Source organism: Varroa jacobsoni, unplaced genomic scaffold, assembly GCF_002532875.2.
Source record: "Varroa jacobsoni isolate VJ856 unplaced genomic scaffold, vjacob_1.0 scaffold_1063, whole genome shotgun sequence".
In the NCBI taxonomy this organism is placed as follows: Eukaryota; Metazoa; Arthropoda; class Arachnida; order Mesostigmata; family Varroidae; genus Varroa; species Varroa jacobsoni.
Window position 1 is genome coordinate 36,344 of NW_019213965.1, and position 20,429 is coordinate 56,772.

Consider the following 20,429-nt stretch of genomic DNA (forward strand, 5'->3'; position numbering starts at 1 on the left):
ATCGGCAAAATTTCGACAAAACGCAATAGGATGACCCCAGAAATTCCCTTCCGTAGGTTAAACCGTTGAAGTTAGCAGTAATATAAGAAAAGATCTCGACTAATAACACCAACTAATAGCGGAGCAGTACTACATTTTTCTTGGATAAGTATGAAATACTTACAAAAACAAAGAAGGAGCCGAGTATCTAAACGCAAACGGTTACAACAATTTAAGCTTCGTAAAGGCTATTCGCAAACTATTTACCCAAAGCAAAATCTGTCATCACTTTCATCATCATTTATTCGTCATAGTTTGCGAGTGTTGAAATTATTACGCAGCTTACAACCTTGTTCAGCCGTTGTCATGTCTTTATTTGCTAGTGCCTCTAAGTTAGACGTGAACATTGGACACACAGTAAATCGATCAGGAGGTTCGACTTGATCCTTGCGAAAAATAATCGAACCTTATATTTCACAATGATTTCTGCCGCAAGCAAATCGAGGAATGGCACATTTAACGCGCCATTACTCGACGGTTGCGCGACCGTGAGCTCTGGGTATTCTGAGGCATTCGCGGGTCGCGGGCTTTCCATCGATACGAGCTACACCGTTTCACGCGAGGAATGCGGCCTCAGTTTCTGAGTGAAGTACGTGAAGGTGGCTGGGATGGCATGCTGGGCCTGAAAGAAGCTCGGACCCTTCGCGACAAACATGACACACAGCAACATCCTAACAGCGGATGAATACCTCCTGTAGACAACTAGTTTCGCTCTTGTTGCGTCGCTGCATACCAAAGCGCGTCTCACCGCTTATGAAATGAATAAAGATATTGAAAGCATCGATTGAGAAGTTACGTGCGGTTCGAACACGAAGTTTGGCGTTTGCGATACAATATTGTACCTACCGCTTCCTTTGTGTCAGGTAGGTTATTATATAAATGGTACTAAAACGAATCACTATATATATATATATACCTCGTAGTCACCGACGTTTCGTGACAATGAAGACACAATGCTTATTACAAAACATTAAGTATATAGATTACTTTATATAGATTTATTTATATGCATTTAATCATGAACCATGTTCGTATACGGTACACACATACACGTACAGTCTGTTCTCTGCGCTGTTCTTATAGTAATGGAGGCTCGCCGCATGCCAAATGCATTCTATTGCCATTGTCACTGTTTTTGTTATAGCACAAGTCGGAGTACGGCTCCACGATCTCACTAGCCACAAACGGGTAAATATGGCTACAGTCACAATGTTTAAATGCAGGCAGCTGACACATGCGTGTCACTGCTCAGGTTGACCAAGTGGCCAGGTCGAGTTGTACTTTAACAGAGGATCGATCTCTCGCCCTATCTTTGAACTGAACCTCAGTTCTCTTTGCCCCGCACAATGTGCTCAACCTTGAAACAACCACACTATATAAAGTTATCTAAGGAATCGTATGACTGTTCGAATATGACCGTTGTCTTATTTCGCTATTCGAAACTACGGTAATCTTTCATTCACTCCAGATAGTAGCAATGGCTACTGCGAAACCATTCAGTCATCTTGTCATGTTCTCGCCGCATGTCAGTCCTCAATACATGCTAAGGTCGTCCTGAAAATTGCGCGGGTTAGCTGTGTAGTACATGTTTTTGTGCATTGTAGGACACCTGCCCTCCTTAGCCCGCTTGAAATCGATGTTAGTATAAACGACTCGGTTATTGAGCGGCTGTCGGGGCCGACGATTGTTCCATAGCGGTGCTTTAGGGTTGTCCTGGTCGCCCTGCATCAACTTGCGCAGTAGATACAGCTGCTGTTTGGACACCTGCAAAGCCTTATTCATGACTAGCCAACGCACGCTCTCGACACAGCCGGGCTGTGATAGTGAGCCGGCATATGTCATATATTCTTCCGTTGATGGCATCAACTTTTCAATCTCGAAATCCTCGAGTGTCGTTTCTTGGTCTGGAAATATGTAGCATATGTCAGCTCAGCCTCAAGGACATTAGATCTATAACGTATTTTCCTATATCTATTATAGCTAATGAATTTGCATCGTAATTCGCGAAAACCTTGGCCAGACTGCGTCGACGACCTTGTTGAAATCGTTTGCTTGAAAAGTACGCTCGTTACCGTTGTCATGCCAAATCGTCACCGATATAAACGATAGAACTCATTATTCTGTTTAGGGCGTTATGGCCATTTCTTTAACTTACCTCGATAGGTAATTTTATGTAATTGACTGGTGATGAAGCGAAAGTCGGGATGCGATTGGTTTGCCAGCTGCACGAGCACAGCGATGGCGATGAGTCCGCTGCTCTCACGAAGCTCAATAGCCTCACTCAGATTCGAATGTAGCTCTGAGTTGTATCCGAGAAACTGGATCTGTGACGAAATAAATGAATGGATGAACTTGATTTAGGATAACTACTCGGACAAACGCGATGAAACGGCAAGCCCTATACTACGCTATTTTAGCAAATATTTGGGATCAGTGATTTCTAGGCCAATGGCTAATTGTGCACTTGCTTCTTTCAACAAAACAGGCGCTTAAGGAAATCATTATCCAATACACTGAGGAACTGTCATTGACTCGCCTCATATATTTGTATGAAACGACAGTGTATACACCATAAAGTTCTCTATAAATACGGAACTTTAGTAAATATACTACATTGGTCACATCATGAAATACGAAGATACGATGTGAACACGGACTCGATGTGGGTATCCGCTATCGGCCACGACCCTGACCGGGGTCCGGTATGCAAACCCGACTTGTTTAATCGTTTGGCGAAATTAAAGAGATGGGCAGACGAAACTAATGCAATTTGAAGTTCTCTTGCATACTCCAGTATCTACGAGAATTCAGATAAACACTACGCGATCAAACACGGCCTAGAGCATATCCATTCGTCGATGATAGTCTCGCTGAAAAATCCAAATCTAACCATTCTTTATCAATGAGAAACATTTCTAGGAAGCAAATCTGAATCATGTGTGTTAACGCGGAACCAACTTAATTCTACTCTTACTCTAAAGGGTACTTACCTCTGCAGGAAAATGCTTGCCAGCAATTGTATGCTCTGACCCATGTTCGTCGTGATTGCCATAGTGAATGTGCACCTCACTAAGAGTGTATTGGTATGACAACGGGCCTCCACTAATATTCACTTTGGGGGTATCGTTCAATTTGAGAACAATATCGTGCCCCGTGTTTAGCAGTATTCCACTCACCTAGAATCACCGACATCAGCATGATTCGCAGTTTGGGTCAAAAAAATTGCGTATGACATTGATCAAGCACTATATTATATTCTTGAGACGTGTGGCACGGTTAAACTCGAACGTTTAGGTCGAGCATATATTGGAATGCATTTCGTGTCGCATACCTTGACCGGATCCATGACGAAGGGCTTAAGGCGAGGATCGAAGAGCAGCTGTTGTGGATCTAAATCAATAGGTGACTGAGCCCTCCCACGACTGCATAGATGCCAATCAGGATTGAGTAGACCCCAAAAATCGGGTCCAGAGATCCCGTCATACGTCCACCACTGCTCCCAGTTAGCCCATGCCGTATGTGCTGGAACCAAGAATTCGTTCCGTTAGGAAGTTGTCTCATTTACACTGAATTTTTCCCGATGCCAAATACGATATAATAAGATATTAGTACTGGTCTACATCTACTATTACTTACGCAGACGTCTGAAGAGGGTACAGATAACTGAGCCAAATTGGCTATGACACTAACATAAGTGTCACGACATATAAAACGATGGAATGTTTTGATTTTTTAAAACAGTATTGCAGTTGAGCATGACGTGGTGAGATCTCATCACCCCGAATCTGTCTGCAAGTTTTTACAAATAAGCGTATATGTTCTACATACACTTTACGCTAACTTGTTTTTGTGTCGACGAAAACAGCTCTCGGCAAAGTCTGTGGTCGCTATTACCAGTACGTAAGGTTTTTGGTATTCGGCAACAACTGGATCCGGCATGCCGGACATTAGGGTGTCTCCAAATCAAAGTTCCGTGATGTGCCAATAACATCGCACCATATTTGCACGTATGGTAACCTATCTAGTTGTTGGGCTATGGCCTGCTACGAAAAGACGAAGGCACATCTCAAAAGAATGATATGTTTTGCAGAGTGTACCTGTGCATAGGTTATCGTATTCAATCAATCGAGCTATAGTATTTAGATTGTTTGAAATAACTCTATGTGGAGCCGAAAGGTCCAGTTAAGTCCCAAAGGCTTTTCAAAATCAGCCTGAGCTTCTTGGAAGCGGTTTCGATGTTTTATGGTGTACCATATGAACCCATTAATCCAACAAACGGCTAAAGCTGTTCACAAGTATTGACTCTAAAAACTACTCTTGATTCCAGCATACCGCACACAGAAATTCCTATACGGCGGTAGGACACTGCCTCCTATGCGCAAAAGCGCTCGACACAAGGACAACGACCATCTACCAACCATGCGGGTACCCTGTGTTCTGAATTTCGGCAGTCGATCTACGGATCGGTGGCTACCATAGCCAATGTATCCACAGCTGAGGCCCTATGAAAGTCGTTCAGCTGTCCGAAAAAAGGAAAAGGACAAAATATAGGGACGAGGAAGGAGTAACTCACTGCGTGACTGTATAGCCAGTAAAGTAGTACAACCACCGAGAACCTCTTGTGAATTGCTGTGAGCAAGATGCGCACCTGAGCCCAGAAGCTATTCAGTCCATACGTACATAGAAGAAACTATGTGATATTGGTGTGGTCCTATAGTCTTTTCACATACAGACGCTTTACGTACATGGGTGGGCCCAGTGAGATGGACTTCACTAGCTTCCATGATCACTGCCAACCACCAGACCACATTGAGCGTTATTTACAGTCGGAATACCGTACATACAACTCGTCTAGGATGTAGAATACGGTGAGGAAAAATTGACCTAAATACAACAACGATAGGATGGAGTAATCATAAATTGCTTCTAGTTGATGAATGTGTCAACATAAGCAAACGGATCGAGACAAGAAAGCTCATTGATCTAATTATGTGAGAGTTGATTAATTAATGGAGCATGATGACAAACATGAGGGACTGCATTGCGTTGTAAATACGACAGCTTGTCGTTCTGAGACCTGTATCTATCCTGACACTTGTTAATGTATAATTTTATTCTTAAATACATGTTTAAGGAACATTGTCTCTTTTTCGAGAAATTATCCTCAAAACATTATCACTGTTTGGGTCAGATTATAGTTATCTACGTGTCTGCGTCCTGATTGAATACTACGGAAAACACGCACTAGACCGGGCGTAGTAGATCATTATAGTAAAATTTTTCTCTTGTCTTTATTCTCGGTTAACTTTGTGGGCTCCTACAGTATGTGTAATTATTTAATTGCATACATAGTGTTATCCGTAATTTTTATCTGTTCTTACAAGATCTTAGATCTCTTCTTGTATTTTCAGTCCGTTCTGATGTCATGTTCCCTATTCTAAATATCTTCAACCGTTTTTCAAATGACTGCCGGTCAGCGTCACCAGGTCGTTACGATCGCTCGCATCCCCCAACCACCCCCAAATGGAGTCAGCTGATATCGTTGATTCCTGTGCCCGTTATTTCGGCCTTTATTAAAGTTATTTGTATCAAATTGCCACTATAAATATTTATAGAATAAAATTAGCTGGATAGAATCGGGAAATGTGCCTCTGCCCGCAGAGGAACTCTGCCAGTCAAGACACTCCAGTTTAATAGATAATTCCTACTCTCAATAGCGCAAAAAACAGCAGGACTTGTATCCTACTTGGCTAGTTCTTGGCATTTCTACGGCTTGGTCTAAATTTGTGTAAAATCAGTTTTCTTTCATTGCTCGTAAAGCGAAGCCTGATAAGCAGGGCTGTGTATATTTTAGCGGCTATCCACTGATACCATATCATATATGTTTCCATTAAGAACAAAATTATTGGCGAGTTTATGGTTGTGTTGGAAAAGGGTAATATAACATTCACGTGAGAATTTAAGGATCGACAGATAAACTTAATTGGCTTAATCCAAAGAGGTATCATTTAATAGATAAATATTTCAAGTTCCACGTACGTTCTGTACATAAGCCGTTAAGCATTTTTTAAAGGGGCCACCTGACAGCCTGAAACGGGGTGTGTCTACGCCTGAATCCAAAGCTCTATCACTGAAAATTCGAATCAATAAGCATTGAAAAAACAATCTGATAGCGCATCTGGGGCCGACCAACGGGAGTGAAGAGTTGACGCGTCCCTGATTGAAAAAATCATGACTTTTCAACTTACGTTTGTTGACTCCAAGCTAGTAGAACTGGCGCCTGTTTGAACGACCGAAATCCTGAACTATATATAATCAATTTCAGCGCATTTATGGTGTTTAAACACTTTTGCTATATCTAAGCGTATTAGTTCGACGGTGAGTATCGGCAGACGGTACCGCACGTGTTCCGCAAATGAAATCTTCCAAAAAATAAATTTTAACTACCGAATTAAAGTATGTACTGTATACTTTTATTTAGCATACGACTCAGACTCGATCCTGCAAATGTGTGTATTGTTTTAAATAAATTTTTGACTTTTGAAATTCCCAGATATAAAGCCCATAGGCTCATTTGTTTGTTACCTAACAAATAGACCTGCCTGTGCAATAGTCTTTGCGACTTTATGCAGAATTATCAAATCGAAAGCGTCTGAAGTTAGCCTCCAACGATTGCGTTTAAGCGTCTTGAACGACGCTGCAGAACGTATGTTTTGAGGTGTATATATAAGGTATAGCTTCACTCGCGCCTTGACATCATCGCCCCATGGTCCGAGAAGTCAAATAAGGCACTTTTCTATGGGGAATAACCGTCAGCTTAATAGCATTTCTGTTTTCGTCATATTTCTGACCACAAGTTTAGACAGTTGGTCACGATTTTTTTCTTATCCGGAAGGGACTTTGTGTTCGAATGCACCGCACGTTTTTGTGTACCTGTAATACAGTAACGGTATAAACCTTCTTAGAGTAATTATTTCTGGCATCCCTTAAACGCTAGCATGTTTAACGTGTTTGCTTATTGCTGGATACAGGGGAGGATTTAAAGACAGCTGATTTTCACTCAGAATTGTACCAGTTATTTCGGTTCATACAAGATTCCACTCTTGTAATTGCATATACTAAAAACACTGAAATTTCTACAAAAAAAGATTGGCCGTTTAAGCGTTTGCGAATTAGAACAGGTTACCTTCAACCGTTAAACCTACGGCAATCCTTCACAGTTTAGCTGTAACCAGTAGCTAACAAATACAAACATATTTACTTAATACCCCATATATACAGCATCCTCGCATATTAGTAGGCTTTAGTCATACTTAGTTTACAATTACTGCTTCTTTTAACTTCCTAATTTTTCAGTGCGTATAAGCACAAGTTTTTACCTAACACTAGCACTATATCGGTATTAACTATAAGCACCCATACGGGAGATCTATAGGTTGACGTGTTTAGTACGTATTTTTGCAACGGGCTATCATCATTTTTATTGTTATTATATTCGTATATGTTATCGCGCTGTAAATATCTCCCATACGATACATACGGAAATTTACTTATGCTTTATAAAGAAATTTCTCTCTCTACAATCAATTCTATCACATGTTTGGTATTAATTAAATTAAGTAATTAATTATTACCATTAATTAGTTGGAAAGTATGGCTTTCGATTATTTTCAGATCACTTGTAAAGTTCTTTTTGCTCTGTACTAACAGCCAATCTACTAGCCCGTAAGTATTTAACGAACACAAACGAGGGTTCATACTTCTTGAAAATATTCAAGTTGCATTCAACATGTGACAGTTAACAGTGATTCGTATTAAATTAAGGACAAGGAAAATTTCTCCTTTTAATATTCTGATCATGCTTTAGAGTTTTTTAGGAATCATGAAATGCTTCAAGTTTCGCGCCTTGTTTCGAGACTTTGGAACAAGTGATAGTTTACTATTCGAATATATATTGGGCCTCTAGCTAGATCGCTATGGGCTAAATCATCAAAACGTTTAGCTAAACGATCTAGCTGACGACACCAAAGACTGTGCCTCCTTGTAGATGTTTACTTTTCTGCTTTTCAACAGAAAAAGCGCAAGATAGATTTATGAGTAACTGTAGGATTTTCCAGCCGTAAGTCTTCTAAACAGTTAACGTATTTGATAACTTATGCCCCGTCGAACGCCTGTCGATGGCACATTTCTGTAATAACAGCGTATTCTCTCGTAGTGAATAGGCTGAGAACTCAATTAGCCGAGGGGACGGCAATGACGTTTACTATTGTGTTTTGCAAGGAAAGGATTGCTTTTACAGGTACGGCATGTCTCTTTAAGGACGAAATAAAAAAGCAAGATCATTATCGAGCATGTGATCGAAAACACTCGACAGCTACTTAGAAAGCGTGGAGTGCCACGTAAACTATGTGTTCTTATGGTTACTGCCCTTGCCGATACCCGAGTGACCAATCGATTTAAGACCATAAGTATGAAGGTAATTAACGCACTGTAATACGTTTTACAATGGCACTTGGAGCCGACCGTAGTGCTAAGCTGGTGATCTCACATGAGACAATACATAAGTTGTTATTATATATTTTAATTCTTAACAATAGAAACAGAAAGTTTGACATCTTAGGGTATTTGATAGGCAAGTACGCTAGTCGTTTTAAAGTTAGACGAACTCAATGTTCACAGCAGCTGAACCCGTAACTGAATCTGAAGTTACCTTGTCAGCCAAGATTATTGACGGGATTGTTCGAGGCAGGAAATTATGCGCATATCTGTTAATGGTAGTGTCTTGGTTTTCTTTTATCTAGCATTTTCAAAGACGGTTTTTCTATTGACACTTTTTAAGAACTACACGCAGATTAGCAAAAACCGTTTCATATAGGGAAGGACAGTTCAAGAGAACATGGGTTTGATATTATAACAAGAGTTTTCCTTAGTGACCTAGAATCATAAGCATGTCACGCTTTATTTCGGTATTGTCCAATTATATATTATGCTAACTTCAAAAATGGTATTTAAAAACTGCATCGATTCTCACAGTCACCATCAACTGTTCCGGTATGTTTCCCGGTAAATCGGAAGGTTAGGTCGACAACAAGTAAATTGCGGTTGCATCAATAAACGAAAAAACCCAAAGGACGTGTTTTTTTTTTTATTAAAGATCGCTGAACAGCTGTGCGACTGACAAGATTACAGTTCCTTCATAGCTGTCTAGCGGGTAGCACTTCTTGATCTGCTTACCCAAAAAAGATTTTGGGCTGGGTTGTGTTGTCATTCATGTTCTTCATATAAAGCATTTTAGCTAAATGTAGCTGGTTCACTAGGCGAGATCCAGGCCCAAGGTACTAGCGTCAAACGGGGCTGCCCTTATGCTGAGTGTGGACATTAGTAACGAAGCTCGGGTTCGCCGATAAGGGCTTTTGGGGAGAAAGAATGGGGGTTACAGGTAGACATCGCTACTTTCCTCAAGCATTCAAAGTTGCCCTCGTCTAAGTTCTCCCACTGCCGTCATCACCACTTCACATAACTGGGACCAGTGAGCGTCTCTCGCTCTGAGCAAATTTCCGCGGTCACGAAAGTGTCTGGTGGGAGTCTTGGCAGGAGTGCAAAGCCTAGCGCAGGGCAAACCTAACGGTTATTCGCGAGCAGCCCTATTTCATTAGGGGGACATTGCCAGCTAGCTTCGGCACCTCGTCATATGCTATGCCCATCTATGTGCTTGTGCAACGATGTGCGTCACCCGGTCTGCTACTGGGGTGATGATTTCGGTTGTAAGATCCGATACATCACCCAAGTTGCGGCAGCTATACCTTTTCCCAACCCAGCTCACCCCATTTGCGTCAGTCGTCGTCGCCCCGACTCCAGCCCCGAGGGGTTGTCGACATGGCACCGTGATACGCGATTCCCTCCAGGACTGTGTTAGTCATTTCGAGAGCAAATCTCATATTAAGAACCAGACTTAGCAGGAACGCCAACGGGAATTTGGGATGAGTGCAGTGGGACGAATAGAAGAAAAGGATGCTGCTGGACCACGCTCAACTCATCACTTCCCTCCGCTCACTTCGCTTGCGACCCATTTTCATTCGAAGTCACAGCCGAACACTCTAACACCCAAAGCCACGAAACTCAGCGCCTTATCATTCAGTTGTCGGGACCCGTCGTGGGAGGAGCCGAATACCCCAGGGGAACCAGTGAGCCAGTCATCAGACCTAGTAAAATCGACTAGCAGAAAATCTTCAATCAGTATCGATGTCATATTGAGGTGGTGAAAGACAACATTATTTTAGTTGTATTAAAGAGTCAGAAATGCGAGATAGTATTAAAGGGCACTATAGATGGATGAAATAGAGGGCCGCTGAAAATAGCGATGCGAATCTGGATATGTCTTGCGTGGTTTGCCCAGTACACGAATGATTTGAAGTAACTGTGGCGGCATAGACTTCATCGAAGGCTATATCTGTACTGCCATTGGTTTTGAATCAATCATTTTTTCGGGGTCAGCATGGTTATAGAAATGGTCAGCGTTTTAAGGTAGAGTAAGCTTGTAATTGTTTCGTTTATGTCAACATCGCGTTGCTTAGACCTCTTCGTATGCTTGGCATATACCGCGTATTATTGATGAACGAATAATTTCACAGATCCTTTTCAATTGAAAACTTCCTATTTCTAACTAGACTTCAGCTAACGTAAGGCACACTGTTACCTAAGTACTAGCAACCCGCTTATACTAATCAGAATAGCATGAGAATTTTGCCTCTCAGGCAACGTGTTCTAAAGTGTTATAGAAGAGAGAAAATACTTGCCGTATGTATGATATATCAGCAATGTATACGACCACGCTCCGATCTATTAGATGTACACTTAAAGCGACGCACTTAAATCCAATAGAAATGCACGACTTAACGAGTGGCAGGAACGAAAACAATATGAAAAAAGAAGAAACGTACTGCTCTAATAGACAATAAGACGCATTGATATTAAGGCAGCATTTGAAACACGTATATTAGCTTGGTGCCAATTGAAACGAACTACAGCTTATCAGGAACGAACTAACTGACTCAACTAGTTAACACCTTCTCCACAGAATATATCAAGGTGACGTTTACACCTATGGCTCAACGAACGCACATGCTTCTAAGAAACACATCTGTACAGAAAGATTTTCCCCTAGTTTGTCGTCGACCAAATAGTTTCCTTTCCAGCTTACCATTTAGGAAAATTACAGCGGCCACCAACTTAATCCACATGTTCTAAGCACGTAGCCAAAATACTGTATTGGTTATCCTTTGTCCGGTGAGCTCACGCTCTGCTGCCACGAGGCGTGTTTTTGCTTGTCGAACGCGGTGTTGTCAACGTGTGGCGACACTATTTCACGATGCTCCCTTTCGATCGTGGCTCCGAATGGTCTCAGTGCGTGCGACGCTCAAAGCGCTATTTTTGCTGCGGCCACGGTCGCAGACTTTTGTTTCATCATGTACTCATAGTAGGCGTTTGCTATTGTTCTTGCTGCAGTAGGGGCAAAAAACGTCTGCGTGCGCTTTCCGTGCACCCAGTAGTTGGTCAACGTTCGAATGTTACTATGGAGCTGCCCCGGTTGTAACTAGCAATGTAGCTGCTATAACAGCAACCATATGTACTGTTGCGTGGCAAAACTTTTACAGGTACGGCCTACGCGCAGTTTCCCGTTTGACGTACGACATCCGACTGGCAGATCTCATAGGAGCTGCCTCGTGGAGAGTTGGGAGGAGCCATTGCCCTTGGTCCCGCCTCCACCCTCGCCCACGACGTGTCGTTCCGACGAGGCAAGCTACCGCGAACGGCAGATCCGTGCTGGCTGGCCTCGCTCCAACGGCCTCGGAAGGCGCCCCTGAGCGCAGAGAGGATGAAAGCTGTTCCATCCTCAAAGAACGAGCCCCGACCAACCACGTGGTCATAACACCCGCTCAGCCGCTTACTCCCATTAAACTTACTCTGTTCGGGGGCGTCATACCTACATATATTACTGTAGATAGTGAAAAACCGTCTATGTGAGAGAAAGAACTGGAGAGGGATAGAGAAAGCTGGAGAGGGTGAGGGAGAAAGATGTGGGGAATCGGAGGACGTAGGGGTAAAGCCACAACTTCGGCAAGATAGCAAAGAGAGAAGCCGAGTTAAAACAAAAAGCACAGGCCGTGTAGAAGGGAGTAACCACTACAGGTAACGTGCGAATACCGACGTCCTTGCTGTCCTAGCCTAGAGCACGGGATTCTCTTGCTGGCATTTATAACTCTGAATACACAGTCAGCCCTGCATACGAAGGCCGAGCGGTGGTGATGAAGCGGTAGTAATGTGTTTGCCTGCTATAGTTAGGGGCACGTACGCAAGCCTAGTTTACTTAAATAAACCTGTGGTAAAACTATATATGCATTAGGTAGCTGGACCCTTACGACTCAATAGCATCATTTGGCCCGTGCAGTCTGATGCGACGAGCTAGTTGAATAGTTTTGGCGGGCCAGTAGACCAATGTCGTAGTAGCTACACTGGATTTTTGTCTTAAGCGTATGTAGGGCTAAGCCATGGACTTTCTGCAGTAGTAGATGCTGCTGCTGCCAATCTAGACGCCCTATCTAGATTTTATTATCTGGTAATGGTTGTGCAATATAAATGCTTGGGTTTATATAACCATTTGGCAGAGGTGCGCAATTTAGGACCACAGTCAAAGTAGCTAGAACGAACGTCAGATAGGTTATTCAAAGCGTTCTTGATATGTTTGTGGGGCAGGATGGCTGATATTTTTCATTTAAAATACTAGTGTATTTCTGCACGAGGATATGGCATACTCCATTCGTAAGCACTTATTAGGAGACATGCAGAGACTGAGAATATTAAAACAGGTTTGCGATAGCAACGAGCCAATGGCCAAAGACCTGTGGGTCTTTGTTAATAAATCTAATATATTACGAACATAGTGTACGGTATATATTAATAAAAAGCTCATTAAATTTTATGTTTCCGTCTGTCAACGTAATTTGCTGCAGCTTACTACGGTACTTTTAAAATAATTCATTGAAGATTTGTCGAAACCATGACATAGAGCCTACTAAGCGTTACGCAATAAAATCGCTACTCGCACGTTTTAGCTAACCGTAACACCATTCGTTATACACCCCAAAAAATACGTTGCCCTTATCCTTTTCCAAGGCGTCGCCTATGAACGGTATTCTAGACAATTCAGGCGTTAGCCTGCAAAAGGCAGTTGAGAGCTTACATCATAATCGTATCACTCTATAGGCCGCTTCCCCGTAACCAGTGAGGAGTCTAATATTATTATTATTTAATATTATAATTAGCCACCTGAACGAATGACTAGAACCTAGAGAGACGGTCAACTGCCTTCGTAACATATCAAAGGGCTAAAGCGACGTTTAGAAACAAACGCGAATGTGAATTTGTACTGCAAGCTTAGCTATTCTAGATGACTGTACCATATCACCTTGTCGTTATGTTTTTTTTTTTTTTTTTATATAAAATATATATGTATATGCGCAAGCGGCTTTAGGGAATCGATGAACGATACACATTTAGCACGTAAAGTTCTCCGATAGAGTTTCGTGGCACGGAATCACCTTCTAAAAACCTGTACCAAATATGGTATATAGAAGCATTGGATAGCTTCACCGATTCCTATTTTAAACGAGAAATTTCTAAAACGGTACATAGAAAACATTTCATTTATTATCGTAAATTAATTACTCCATTCAGGATAAGCAAAATATTATAATTTATATATCAGTATGCCAAAAAATCGTTTGAGCCTCAGCTGTCCTAGTAGTTCGCGATGCCCTATTTCATTATTAGACTTAGTTAAGTAAGACAGGAAGTTTTCGAAGATTTTGACAAGTTAGTCTTGTCATTAACTATCGTTTGTTAAAGAACCCATTACGCTACGTTGTGTTCGAATAGGAACTTGACCCGTATTGTTTTCAACTTAAATTATCAATATCTTACAAAAAATAGAAGGATAGTTTATTTTGTCATACTTTTATGCTGTTTATTCCTCATGTAAATCAGAACATTAAACAAATAATTAGAGACACTGTGCCAGTAGTAGGTTTCAAAGGGTTGCGTAAATAATTTATCTTGTTTTGAGTTTACTTCGCCTCTTAAGACCATTATAATACTGGAAAAATTTATTATATATATAAAATATATATATATATATAAAAAAATATATAAAATCGAGTTATATTAAGGAAATAGTTTATGGAATTCTTTGTCCTTCGCCAAGTTGGGGCGATTTTTTCACGATTGGGCAGGATGTGGTGTCTCAGTTAAAACGCCCTTGAATACACAACATCAATAACGAGAAAGGCGATAGTCATAAAAGATAACGAGGGATTAGTGCAGTGGTAACAACAATGGATGGCACAAGACAAGAACGGCGACTAATGACTAAATCGCGGATGATTGAAAAAGACGGCAATATAAAATATGCTGGCAGAAGGGGCGCACAAGCAGCTACCCGGTTGTGGCATATTTTACGGGCTGTGTAGGGGATCTGAAGCGACGGTTGGTCGCTCACAATGTAGGAATTGCTATTTAGCTTAACGTAATAGGTTTAGGGACACGTTGTGATCTGGATTCTAACCTCGAGTTTCATACTAATGGCCGACGAAATGTCTAATGCCGATCCCGCACGTAACATCGAGCGATTGTTACGTCAACTATTGCTTCTGCATTGTGAAACTCACACGGCGGCTCCGATTGCGTCAAACACAGATGTAGCTGTTATGTTTCTACTTCAACATAGTGTCTTTGCTAGGGGCCAATAAATAAGCCCCTTTACTGACCGTTATTCCACTGCTAAATAACGCGAGCACATATCACCGATTAGTTAAATATAAGCTCACAAATAAGCATATTTCGAACTAACACTTTGTTATGATTACGCTGAATCCCTCTAGACTCGATAGTAGGAAAGCGAAACTTTTAAGGGCCGTTGATTGACGTTACTTCCGATCGGAGATAACGGGCCGGAAGTCGCCAAGACTAACGGAAGGGACGACCAAACGAAGGCGGTCGGCAGATGACTGTCAAATGGGCGCGCAATTTTAAACGGACGTGTACCCTTGTCATTTAGATATCGTGCGTCAATAAGCGCGCAAAGAGACGCCTGGTGTCAGCCAAACAAGCTAGGTTCGTTGGGGCTTTCGCATCGATTTTCGTTTTCTGTGGCGGCGCCTTGACGCCCGTGAGCTTTAACAGCTAGTTAACACCAGCTGGACGTGTTATTGTGAGAAAGCCTTACAGCTTGCGGCAGCACTAAATTGCATTAGCGATAATTGCCTTAGGAATTGGCGTCTGCACGGTAGGTACGTTGTCGGTGGGAAAAGTCAAGCATCTTACGCATCCTTGGCTTAAGATGGTGTCATCTATGGGGCTATTTCTGTGGGCTTACAGAGCAATAGGAGGTTTTTCGGGAGTCGGCTGACGGGTACTGGAATACGCAGACCTCAAAAACTGCATTACAATAATTTGTAGCCATTGCAAGAAACATTCTGAGAATTTTCTTTTATGCTAGATACCGGAAATCGCCTGCGATTCTGCATAGTTCTCAGAAGCCTCAACATTTGACCAATGTTTGTTTAACGGAACCCACAAATAAGTTTTTCCCCTACACGAATAGCGTAAGTATTGCACTTTATGGCGCAGCCCAAATTTTCAAAAAATATATCGGGTGGCTTCATTGCGGTCAGTTGGTTCCAAACATGATTTACATTTTCGGAACCAAAAACAGGATCTTCTTGTTTATTTATCCTCGATTAGTTCTTTAAAGTAGAAATTTAGTAAGAAACAACGACCACTTTCTTTTTTTTATAATATAGGGCCTCACAGCCTTTAGGAGATACGCCTAGTGATACCAATATCTATTATATATATAAATTACACAGCGTGCAGCAACATTCGCTCGATACTTTCAAACAAATTCTCCGAACGGTGCCAGCCACTCTCCTAGACTCCTTAAATTCGAACCGTGAAATCGGACAGGTAAAATAATTGCCGAAGGCTTCTGCGTAGTCTAGACGCTGGGGTCGGAAGTTGAAAAGGGCTTTAGTTTGTCTTTTCCCGCCGTGTGAAGCTGACGTCGCATGAAGTCAGGCCAGTCGAGTGTCTCGTCTGCCATCGGTTTCGATTCGCCAAGATAGCTTCTTGGTTCAAAGTACGTAGATGCCACGATCGTTTTACTCGAGTATATTTGATCTTACTACTGCACGATTCGGTCTGCTGTGAATTTCTTCACACTTCACCGAGTGTACGTAAGAGTTAATTAGTCGAGCTGCCAATCCACCATCGGGTATGTTATCCTCGTAGCACGCCATAAATAGTTCCTCGTTAACGTATGGAAATGACTCGGTTAGATTACTACTTGTCTTTTTAATATACGCTCGTGAAATTGTGGCTTTTTTGTGTGAAAAAGAAAGTTGAAGAAATTGGCTTATAGATACTCACTTGAAAAGTACGAGAAACTATCTATGTCATAATTCTGACGGATATATACTGTGTATGTTGATTGACGCGTAAGAGCTTCGACCCTTAAACTGGTTGTAAATAAAAGTGGCGAAATCGTATCAATGTTAATTTAATCTTGCCGCTAATATGATAGTATCATTACTTTGCCCCTGGCTCCATATGCATGTCAGGCTTAGGTAATTTGTGCAATATATAATATCTCTTTATCGAAGGTGGAGCATTGACAGAGCAGGAGATAGCAATCAATTTTGAGTAGTGACCGGGAGTCTCCAGGATCAAAGCCAGCTGAGGAAGGAAACGCAAAAAAATAGACGCTGCTACGGTGCTCGAAACAATCATTGGTAGGGTGCCTTGGCGAAACCCTGCAAATCCAGAGAGCGAATACAAATAGGATTACCCGAAGGATTTACGTCGAGTGATTGCTATCGGCGTTCAAGTCGACGCCTTTCAATAGCATGGACACTTGCCAAACACACAAGTGAAAACGAAGAGTTTGGATGAATGAAAAAATGAGGACGCCTTGCCTAGATTGGCCTCTTATCGGTCCTTTAGACCAACATATGACAGAAAATCGAAAACAACAACACTTTTTATTTTTTTAGGAATATCGTTCTTCCAAACAGCCAAGATGTCTCCACAATTAAAGGCTTCATAGCGAACAGATCGTGTAGTAGACCTAAGCTTTATGCTGGGTATAATCAGTTTTACAACAGATATCCCGGTTGAATGTAGTAACTATGAAATGTTGATTGCCCGGACAGGTATAATCCGTAAAAACGATGTTAGCCAATCATGCGAGAGCTTATTTCCTTTCCTGCGTCAGCTGTGAAGAAATGTGATTTATGCAGTGATAGTCCTTCGCAGAGGAACGGCCAACTGGTCGTTTTAATGCTAAGCAGTAGGACGGCAGGGGGAGTGACAAAAGCCGCTATGGGACAATCATAGCTAGGCGTCCTCTAAATTCACATTGATCGTCCCGCCAGCTAAGGATTTTCTTCGGCCGTCCAAAGCCACAAGTGACTGACTAAAACCGGAAAGCAAGATGAACAGAAGGAAAAAACGAAGCTTCTGAATAATCAAAATAGATCATATATGTTTTAGAAGTGTGACGAATAAGTAAAAATTTAGTGACAGTATGAGTAAAAGGTCGTTACGATTACGAATAGGGAGCACGGTAACTTCAGTGGCCACTACCTAGATGTCGAAAAACTACGAGATGCTAACACAGCCGCGGTGATTTTCACATGAGGATTATGTTACAAAGTTATTGATCAGCCGTAAAGTTCTAATATTCTGCTTTATAGTATACATGCGTTGTCCTACCAAGTGATTGAACCTACTACAGATATCTTTCGACACTAGAAAACGACTAGAAGCATCAGCCTGCGGACGCACCCATTGTAAGTAAAATTTAGATTAGTTTTGTGCTTCTATACGGAAAATGTAAGCTGTCACAGATGTTGTTGCATTTTTCACACTTTTCTAAATGAAAGCTTAACGGTGTTAGAGGCCACATGGACTCGAGCGCATCCTCTCATAGACAAACAGTACCAATCCGTTGCCGATCAAAAGATTCACTATTGTTAACTTTGATGAAATTCGTAAATATGCAGTGTTTACATGAAACAGCGTAATGGAGTAATACTCGCAAAACGATTATATACAAGCAATGATGTATTAAATCATGCGCATTTACTATCTTAAGCTTTACTGTCGTTGTCATTGTCTCTTGAGCTTTCGCAAAATGCATAATCGTTGCATAATAAAGTGTATCCTATTGAATTTAGGAAACAAGCAGACGGGATTCCACAACTTCATCTTGCCTTTTGAACGTGTTATAAACCTTGGCTTTTCTCGTACTTACCTAGGCTTACTTTAGCATGTCTCTTCAACAAACGTATACCTACTTTAAGCTACGCCAACTTGGCATCTGCTGAAATCCTTAGAAGTAATTCAGTTACCTGTGCTTCCGTCGAATGGAGTTTGTCCACTGCTACAGAGATTATTTTCGTCAGATCTCTTTTTTCTACACACACTTGCATACGCCTTAAGCCGCTTTCATTGGCGACTATTATTCCTAAATGTCCTTTACGAAGAGAACATGGTGTATATCTACCGACGACCCGCAGCCTCCCAAAAACACTCTTAGCAGTTCTATTCGGCAATCCCCTTTGAGGTCTCAAAAGGGGACCTCTATATCGTCCCACCTTCCAGCGTCTACTGCATGCCATCACATCCCCATATCCACCTACGGCTTACGAATGCTTCCCCACTACCATAGACCGCATCGTCGTGTCGCCGTGTATGATCGTTGTTGTCGCGAGCGGATAGCTGGCCGCAAGGGCTCCCAACGATCGGCAGTGGCTGTGCTTTCGGCTGCGAGGGATGCCGCTGCCAGTGGATACACCGCGTTGGCTCTGCTCAGTCCCTTAAAGCCGGTGACTCTGAGCCGCCCCTCTCGATCTCTGGGCGCTTTTCCCGGACTGCGTTTGGGTGTCCGAAGGCAGCGTTGGGGATGTGGGAGAGAAAATCTTCTGGCTCAGTGGACAAGCTTGGCCGCTTCGGATATCGTCGGATGCCTCGAGCCTCGCAGAGGCCTCTACAGTGGGCACGAGGCAGTAACCATTGCCACGGGACGAAAGTACGATGGACGAAGGTCTTATCGGAGACGGCCATCCAATACTTGTGTGTACCATGGCCTGACTCGCGGCTGGCTGCGCCTCGCCTCGTCGCGTCCTTTAGCGTTAGGTGGTGTGGGAAACAGCACCTTCGACCCAGCCTTCTCGATCCAACAGTAGCCTATATCTCAGCCGTAGGTCGTACTATGCATGTGACTACTGCAACTACACTACAAGATCCGATGCTGTTACATATGACATCCGCCTCCCTAGTCGTTGTGGTCGCTGGTGCGAGCATCAACATCGTCGGAGGCACTTTCGCGTTGAATCCTTACCAATGGCCGGTGACTATCGTAGTGGATCATAGGTGCGGGTCCGCGGGCCTGACTGCAGGTTAGTCTTTCGGGCCATTCGTGCACATATTCATCTACATAGCTATTTGCGGGAGCTGTAGCCTATAACAGTGACTTTCTCCGTTGCAGGTAGTTGTCGGGCGACTGGCGTCGGAAGGAGGGAGTAAGGGGTGAATACAGACAGAATACAGTTGAATATAGCCATCGATTCTGGCTGAGCATGTGATGATGCAACGGAACGATACTGTTTGTGCTTGCTAGTTCATACGTCCCACGAGTGTTTATCATAGTAGAAACGCTGAACCAACGAAAATTGACTGCTGTTATTGATGCGTAGCGCATAATAGTCATATTGTGTGTATCCGAGTTAACCTTAGGAACCTGGTCTTGTGTAGGTCGATAAATATGACAAAGCTAAACGGCCGTAACGGCGCAGGTCACGCTGGAGCAGCTGAACGATTCGTGTACGTACGTGTGTTCTGTCTATGGGATGAGTGGTCATGAACTGAGTGCGGTCGTTGAGCCCTCAGCTATGATGAAAGTTGAAAGGGTTGCAATTAACGCGTAGGATCCTTTTCTTGTAGCAATTGATGGCTTAAATATGAGTGAAAAAATTTTAGGCTTATCCGAATTTTTTCATGATTTATTTATTTATTACCTTATTTAAAAAGGTTTTTAAAATTCATTTTTGCAGAGATAATCTGTGAATCGTAGAAAGTCATTCTGTTATTTATTCCTTCTTTTGTATTTTGTTATTCATTGTTCCACCGGGTTAAGATTACTATCTTATTGGAATTTTTGCCGGCAGTGGCGGTATGAAAATGGATTTGGGCGACGATTTCTGCAAGATTCTTTTCTTTAATCGGAAATTCAAATATATATATATATATATATATATATATATTTGAATTTTCAT

At 42.2% G+C, this 20,429-nt stretch overlaps 2 protein-coding genes across 4 annotated transcripts; one reads left to right on the forward strand and one right to left on the reverse strand.

Moving 5' to 3' along the window:
- Positions 1-996: 996 nt before the first annotated feature.
- On the reverse strand, positions 997-11,724 carry LOC111266198 (carbonic anhydrase-related protein 10). 2 transcript variants are annotated; one of them, XM_022843460.2, is made up of 5 exons: positions 11,240-11,724; positions 3,371-3,561; positions 3,030-3,215; positions 2,195-2,363; positions 997-1,943 (listed from the first exon to the last, which is right to left on the reverse strand). In XM_022843460.2, the coding sequence occupies exons 1-5, from the start codon at positions 11,277-11,279 to the stop codon at positions 1,573-1,575; spliced, it is 957 nt and encodes a 318-aa protein (XP_022699195.1). In that variant the 5' UTR covers positions 11,280-11,724; the 3' UTR covers positions 997-1,572. The 2 variants fall into 2 exon arrangements, with proteins under 2 accessions (XP_022699195.1, XP_022699196.1); XM_022843461.2 differs by lacking the exon at positions 3,030-3,215.
- Positions 11,725-17,276: 5,552 nt separating this feature from the next.
- On the forward strand, positions 17,277-20,144 carry LOC111266189 (uncharacterized). 2 transcript variants are annotated; one of them, XM_022843454.2, is made up of 3 exons: positions 17,277-17,942; positions 18,824-19,553; positions 19,643-20,144. In XM_022843454.2, the coding sequence occupies exons 2-3, from the start codon at positions 19,058-19,060 to the stop codon at positions 19,678-19,680; spliced, it is 534 nt and encodes a 177-aa protein (XP_022699189.1). In that variant the 5' UTR covers positions 17,277-17,942; positions 18,824-19,057; the 3' UTR covers positions 19,681-20,144. The 2 variants fall into 2 exon arrangements, 1 of the variants encoding a protein (XP_022699189.1); XR_002683923.2 differs by lacking the exon at positions 18,824-19,553.
- The last annotated feature ends 285 nt before the right edge of the window (positions 20,145-20,429 follow it).

Coding starts and splice junctions, on each gene's coding strand:
- LOC111266198 (XM_022843460.2), bottom strand. CDS start 11,279: ATGTGGATTAAGTTGGTGGCCGCTGTAATTTTCCTAAATG. Junction 3,216..3,370: donor TCGTCATGGATCCGGTCAAG/GTATGCGACACG, acceptor CGGTGATTCTAG/GTGAGTGGAATACTGCTAAA. Junction 2,364..3,029: donor GCAAGCATTTTCCTGCAGAG/GTAAGTACCCTT, acceptor ATTTCGTCACAG/ATCCAGTTTCTCGGATACAA.
- LOC111266189 (XM_022843454.2), top strand. CDS start 19,058: ATGTGGGAGAGAAAATCTTCTGGCTCAGTGGACAAGCTTGGCCGCTTC. Junction 19,554..19,642: donor GTCCGCGGGCCTGACTGCAG/GTTAGTCTTTCG, acceptor TCTCCGTTGCAG/GTAGTTGTCGGGCGACTGGC.